At 40.3% G+C, this 7617-nt stretch overlaps 1 protein-coding gene across 1 annotated transcript; it reads left to right on the plus strand.

The window, feature by feature from the left end:
• Positions 1–62: 62 nt before the first annotated feature.
• ERH (ERH mRNA splicing and mitosis factor) lies at positions 63–6723 on the plus strand. Its single transcript, XM_056493355.1, has 4 exons — positions 63–213; positions 3174–3261; positions 4347–4467; positions 6235–6723. Exons 1-4 carry the CDS (start codon positions 211–213, stop codon positions 6335–6337), a joined length of 315 nt encoding a protein of 104 aa, XP_056349330.1. The 5' UTR covers positions 63–210; the 3' UTR covers positions 6338–6723.
• Positions 6724–7617: the final 894 nt, after the last annotated feature.

A 7617-nucleotide genomic window follows, 5' to 3' on the forward strand; every position in this document is an offset into this window, starting at 1 on the left:
CGAGCGGCTCCCCCACCAAAGATGGCGGCGGCCGCGCCCCGCCCCCGCCAGCCTGGCCGGCGGCCCTCGGGCGCGTGCGCGCGGCGCTCTGGCGCGGGCGGCTCTATGGTGGCGGCCGTTGGCGCGGCGGCGCTTCCGGCGGGCGCGGGGGCCTGTGGGGGATCGCCGCGCGCCACTTCTGCCCGCCGGTGCTGAAGGAGCGGAGCCGCCATGGTGAGAACGGGACCGGGCGGGACCGCCGGGCTCCGCGCGCACCGCGCCCGCCAGCACAGCCTTCCCTCCCCTCCTCTCACCGTCCCCCGGGGCACCGCGGGCGGGAAGGCCGCGGCCGGCGGTGCGGGCCCGGGCGGGCGGCAGCACGTTTTGGCGGGGCAGGGGCACAAAGGCGGCGGCGGCGCTCGGGGAACGGGGCGCCGGAGGCTCCCGTCCCTCCCCCGGCAGCTGCGGCCCCTTCTCAGGGCGCTGCTGGAACCGCGGCGCTTTGCTGCGGGTCTCGCCCGTTGAGCGAGCCGGCCTTAAATGGCTGATTTGCGCTTTCCGTGCTGCTTTCCCTGCTCCTCCCCTCTGCTCGGAGGAGGGAAAGGCGGGAGCTCGCGTTGGTGGGCTCTGGGCATGGCACGCCGGAGCTCAAAGGCCTCCCTGTCATCGTGGTTTGTTGCCTTTATCTAATAAATTAAGATGTGCTGAAGCAAGTTGTTGCCGTGCGGTGGGAGGACAGTTGCTTGTCGCTTTCCGGCGGAGTTCCATCTCTTGCTCCAGTGCAGTTGGCTTCAGCCATGATGAGCAGCTACAAGCCCTGTCCCTGTTGGCCAAAATGAAAGGTGGTCCTTGGACCACTTTTTGTGCCTGTTATTTGTGTGTGCAGTATGCTGCTGGTTGATATTTGCATCACTGTACATCTTAGTCTTACAGTATGTATTTATCTTCCACTTTTATTGTTTTGGGGCTTTTTTTGTCAAATACACTACATTTGGTGGAAGCCTCTTTGGGCAGATGCTCCACAGCTTTTAAGTCCTGCTGGTTTGGCTCTTGGCACTGCCTCAACCAGTTTTACAGGGTTCTGCCTCCAGTACCGGGAGCAGTTTCTAAAGTGCTCTTTAGAAGTTCAGAATTGGTATAATATAAACCATGTGGTGTCTCATTCCGTGTCCTGCTTAAAAGCTGCCAGTACAACTGTGCTTTTAAGGAAAATTAAAAGAAATTCAACACATGCATCACAATAATAAGGGTCCATATTGGGCTTCTCCAGGTAACCTGGTGCTAATGGATCTTCTCTTGTTTTGGTTTTGTCACCTAGGCACACGGTGTAGGTAATAATAGTTAAAGGAGGCTTCCGAACTTGTCATTTCTTTGTACCTATGTGGTAAAGACAGGACCAGCAATTTTGCCAAATCAAACAATTTTTTTTCCTTTAAAGTAAAATAATGTCAAGTTCCTAAAGAAATCTTTGAAAATTATTAATTTTACAATATATGTGATCCAATGGCAATAATTTTAATATTTTTCTGGGTCAATATAACGCATATTGTACAGTGTCTGAAGTGATAAATGGCTTAAAGTCAGAAGCCCAAATGATTTCTGCTATGAAGTTCTGAAAGAACTGGCTTACATGTCTGGCTCACTGATTTTTCTATAATCTGATTATTTGGGTAGTTTCAGAAATTATGCATTCAGTTTGTGATCCTCAGTGATCATCTAATTGAAATGGTAGTGCTGGAAAAATTATTTTATGATAATATTTGGCAGTTTTTTGGACTCCCTGCTAAGACATGCCTGTTCAAGTACAATGCACTTAGGAACAGCCAGATACCAGCCCCCACTTGGGGATTCCCTTCAAATCAATCATCCTCTGGCATACATGAAAGTGGATTTAAATTATCTGCTCTGCTTTGTATGATTTTTGTTGTTATGATGTGCAGCTCAGAATTGCCTTCTTCCATTTCTCATTAGGAAAAGTCTTATTCCTTCTTTTTCTTTGTGTAACATTTTCCTGAACTTCTCAGAATCTGCTGCTGCTTTGTTGAGACTGTTTAAAGAACTGAAAACTGTACTCCAAGGATGGGAATACTGTCAGTTATGGGATAAGAATTTGTCCTGGGTTTTTTGGGTTTTTTTCCTGTAAATCCTGACATTTACCATTCCTCTTTTCTGTCACTGCTTCTTATGATCACTGAACTGGTGTCTTCACTGATTTCCAAAGTATAGGTCAGGATTTTTCTGTCAGCTACTGATTAATCTAGCCAAATAATGTCTTACCCTGCAGTTGCCTCTATGTTGTGTGCTCACCTCATATATTAGCACTGAAAATGTTGGATCCAATTAGCAGCACTGGAAACGGCCATTTGCAGCATGCTTGCAAACTTTGTGTGGTATGCAACCTGTTAATTAGATCACAGATTGTGCACACTTCAAAAATCTTGTTTCTTTGCTCAAATTATTTGCTGTAGCCAAGTGAAAAATGTTATGGAACTAATGGAAGCCACAGAGTGTACAATCATCTAAGCCTTCCCTGCAGAAGAACAAGCTTATGGACTCCAACATTTGGAACAGTTTTGGAACAGGCATAATTACTGTTTAAGTAAATTCACTGAAGTGTGAAAAACCAGTACATCTGTTTTACAAGAAATAGTCTTGAGTACTAAGTGCAGATTTATTGTATCATTGGTGTTCCCTTGAAGTTAAATGGATAACTCAAAATAGTTATTTCTGTTAAAATCTTTCAGGTGAGACTGACAATGTGGTTTATTTGGGTCCCCTCCTTGCTCTTCAGTTGGGGCATTGAAAATTTTACTGACAGCTTGCATTTGGAATAAAATAAGTAAATGCACTAATGCCACAGCTCTTATACATTGACTTTATTGCTTTGCTTGTCTGTCTAAATAGTAACTATTTCTGTGGTATTGTTTTTCAGCACAACAGCCACTTTACTGGTGATTTCACACATTTTAAAGTTCCATGAGTATTGATAGGACTTGTTGGAAACAGAACTTATTAACACAGCTTATATAAATAGTAAATGCTATGTGGAAAATGTCTGTGTCCTTGATGGTTAGTCTAACATTTTACTATTATGCTTCTTTTTACTCCTTCTTTCATATAAATAACTTAATTAAAACAAAAATAATTTGAAGTGTGCAAGTAACCTGTATTTTTGTGTTTGGTTTGTTTTCCAGTCTCACACAATTCTACTTGTCCAGCCTACCAAGAGGCCAGAAGGCAGAACATATGCTGATTATGAATCGGTGAATGAGTGCATGGAAGGTGGGTGGATGCAGACATGGCAGTTAAAAACTGTTGTTAAAATCCTATTTTTGACATATTCACAAACTTAGTAAGAAAATAAATTGTTGTTCATGGTTTTCAAAGGTAATTCACCAACAAACCCTCATGTCTTTAGCTTACTGATGCTCTAGCAAACTAAAAGCTAGTTATTATTTGTTTCTAAAATTTCCTTTTTCTATTAAATGTCTGGTTTTGATTTAGCTAGATGAAACCACATCCAGTTTGGGAGAGTAGACAATATTCTGTCTGGGCCCATGCAACAGACTTGTTTCAATGTGTTTCATTTCAGGGTCACCACTTAATTCTCACTGTTGTTTTCTTAGCACTGTAAGGCAAAGATTGCTACTGGAAATAATATATTAAATAATGGATTGTGTGCAATTGATACATAATTTGCAGTCTTATGGTGCATGTGCCAGAGTAAAGATCCTGCAAAGCTTTGATACACATAATGAGCTTGGAAAGAAGATTGAAATATTAGAGCTGTTGTTCATGTAACATTAATCTTGCAGGAGGTTTTGTGAGGAAAACAGGAGTATGACAAAGACCATGTAAAGTCTCTGTGCTCATTTTAGCATTACATTCTTCTCAAATGTGTCTAAATTATTAGTGGACTAGTTTAAATAAATACAAATTCTTTAAACGTGTATACAGATTTGTGCTCAGAACCCTGTTTGACTCTTGGATGAAGAATGATCATTCTTATGAGTTCTTCTGTTTCTAAGGTGTTTGTGCAGTAGGAATATATGTTCTAATTGCTGTCTTAAAATTATTGGAAGAAGTTCCAGATGTCCATTGGAGCTTACTGCATGGAAAGTTACACATTTGACAGAACTAAAACTTTTTACCCCAGATGATGAAAACTTTTCTTTCCATGCATCTTACCTGATTTTATAGTATTATGTGTCAATGCAAATCGCTAGGAACAAAAGAATTTTAGCTCTAGAAAATTTGATTGTTCTTATAATGTTAATTTCTAAGCCTTTATTTGTGGGTCAAGAGCTGAAAAAGTTTCAGCTGGTACGGTTTTTTAATACTGCATTGTTAATCTTGTTTCTCTATAGGAGTCTGTAAAATGTATGAAGAGCACCTGAAGAGAATGAATCCCAACAGTCCATCCATTACATACGATATCAGCCAGTTGTTTGACTTCATTGATGACTTGGCAGACCTCAGCTGTCTTGTGTAAGTCCAGTTGTACACTTGTACACTTCAGTGACTTAGCAAAGTCAGAAGCCTTCCCTCTAAACTCTTTTGTGTGAGTTTAACATAGTGCTGTTTTATGTGGTTTTAGCAGTAACTAGTGCAGCAGTATTGCAGCTGCCCTAGCAAATTGCCCAGTCCAATTAATAGCATAGATACAAGGTGCCTCTAAAGAAGGCTTAGAAACTAATGGGTCCACTTGATGTTACTCACATTGAAGCTGACTGAAATCCAACAGTTAAATACAGCTGACTATTTTATTAATACTAGAATCTGTTTAAATTTGCTTTTGTGTTGTTTATCCAGTTCCTCAAGAGGCAGAATGGTTACAGATTTTTTCAGCTGAGGGCAGAACTTGTGGTAGGGGAAGGCTGCAGAAGTACATTGCAGCCAAAAATTTATTTTGATTGAGATACAGAAAGATGAAAGTTTATCTAACAGACTGAAACTAGCCACTTGTTTTAGGAGGTAACAACTGTTTTCTAGGCTAGTCTTGTGCCTTTCTTAATAAGGATTCTAAAATCAGTGTCATGCCAAATTCTTCTTCAGCATATAGTTTTCCACCAGATGGCACACATAGCACAAAGTGTAATAGATATGTCTTGTGTTCACAGAAATTCCTGAAGTACTTGATGTCTGCTCTTGCTGTGTAGCATTATGAAGCCATTTGGGGATGGAGGATAGAAATCAGTAACTTTTCCTGAAACTAGCATTTCTTACATTGCACTAGAACTACTGCTGTATGAACATACACTGAAGCTCTTCTTTGGCCTTTATCCAATCATGCTGAGGTTTAAATAGTAAGACTTCTTTAGAAACAGCATGCTTAGAGTTTTTCCTTAGGTAAGAACTGTAAATTGTTCTAGACTGCGTTAACTTGGGATTTTTATGCAGCTTCTTGCCACTGACCATTGCACACATCTTGTAAGAAATAAAAGCATACCAAGATTGAAAGACTGACTAGGAGTTCAGTAGTTCTTGAATCATTCACTGAGAGTACCAATTTCTTTAACAAAATATTCAGCTGAGAGAGAAAGGAGGGCATGAGCCTACACAGAATTTCACTCAGATTGCTTTCATTTTTCAGTCTCATTCTGTTTTAGTTCAACATTCCCTGAGTAACTGAATTCTCTGGCTCTTGCTAGTGTATTGCTTTTACCAGCCACCCTTGAGTAGCAAAGAAAATGCATCTGTGGGTTCTTATTTTCCGTTTGCTTTTTATGCAGCATCCTTGTTAGATGTAAGCTTTCCCTCAGTGCCAGTTAGCAAGAATCCTTTGTCATCTATCTGTGAGTCTGCCTTTGCTACTGGAAAAATTTGATCTTAATAATTTTCAGAAAAATTCCACACAGAAGAAGCGTTTGACTCATTAAGACAAATTAGATTGTTTCCTGGTGGAACTATTCTTCTGCAGGCTGAGCTCTCAAATACTTTGATTCTCTACTTGTTTTCTCCCTTAAGTAATTAAACACATGAATTAAAATGTGAACACACCATAATGTGACATCCAGTCACTCAGTAGTGCTTGGAGCATCTAGTTTTATTTCAGGCTCAGACTGATCTGCTAGACAACTGATTTTTAGAGAACAGGATAAATCCATTTGATAAGTGGCAGTTACCACCTCCTTCTGATACTATCTTCTGTACACCACTTTCTGCCTCATACACTTGAGGACAGTTAATTGTTTGTGAAGTTCTGGTAAATGTATTACAGAGCAGACTGACATTTTTTTCTGGTTTCCTCTGCAGGTACCGTGCTGATACTCAGACATACCAACCGTACAACAAAGACTGGATAAAGGAGAAGATCTACGTCCTCCTCCGCAGGCAGGCCCAGCAAGCAAGCAAATAATGGGGGCACCACCACCACGTGGGTTTGGGGAGGGTTTGGACAACAGGTGTGTACAGAGTGTAGTAGTGAACGTTTTGTATTATAGTCATCCTGTTGCCATCTTGATAAACTCGTTAGCCAGGACTGATTGTATTTTTAGAGATACAAGGATTTTGTTGATTTGACTTTTTTTTCGGTGTAAATGGAGAAGAAAGTATAACATCTTCAGCAGAGTTTTGTTTTTTTTTTCCTCCATTTTGCTAATGCTCTTACCTTATTTGAACACCTGGGGCAGTTCACGTTGTACTTCACCACATTTGCTGTATGTGCCCCTCTGTGGGTTTTTAACATTCAGTTATGTCCTTGAGATGTCTTAATGGGAAATAAAAAACTACCCTTTAGTTAAATTTGAGTGCTCCATTTTGTGGTTCCTGCCAAAAAACACAAATCTTTTTTTCCCTGTTATCCAAAGGCTAGGGCTTGAAAGGTCTCATGGACTGAACCAACATTGCCCCAAACTTCATTTTCTCTTTACAGAAGGTAAATACTTAACTGTTTGCTCACACTGTAAATTCTATCTACACTCATCTATTGTGAATGCTGATGTTTCTATAATTTTGCTGTACTAAAAAATTTGGATTGGAGGACACAACAAAGCAAAAAAATAGAGCAGGTAGAAAAGAAAGGCTGGTTTGGTTCTCTGTGCCTTTAGAGTTTTCCTACTATAGGAACAGACTGTACAGATAACACTCAACCAAAAGCAGTTCTGTGATTGAGAGAGGAATGTAATTCTCTCCAATGCACTTAACTTTCTAATAACATCAATAGTTTCTGATGGACTTCACAGCAAATGCACTGGCTGAAAAGAATCCATGGTAAAGTGGCTGTCTATAGTAAAGCTTTAATGAAAATAGCTTTACTTATGTGATAAGTAATAGCTGCTGAAGACTGGGAATCAAATTACTGAAGGGATATAAATTCTTAGAAAGAAACTGGATGAGGGTGTTAAAACTTCTCAGCACAAATACAGGTTGGAGATTAGACCTACTAGCTCTAGAATTTATAATGACCAGGAATAAATTAAATCTGCTAGAATCAAAACATGCTTCCTTTATAATGAATAGTGATTTTGAAATCATAGTAGGTCAGAACTGTATTAGTATACTTAGAATTATTAAATCTGAAAATACTTTGGTATGTGTTATATCCAGCTTGATACAGTAAGTAATAGAAAATTCACTATAACGTTCAGATTTAATACAAGCAATGTTATATAAAACAGCTTTAGGTTAACCTCCTGA

The sequence above is a fragment of the Oenanthe melanoleuca genome, chromosome 5 (assembly GCF_029582105.1).
Source record: "Oenanthe melanoleuca isolate GR-GAL-2019-014 chromosome 5, OMel1.0, whole genome shotgun sequence".
In the NCBI taxonomy this organism is placed as follows: Eukaryota; Metazoa; Chordata; class Aves; order Passeriformes; family Muscicapidae; genus Oenanthe; species Oenanthe melanoleuca.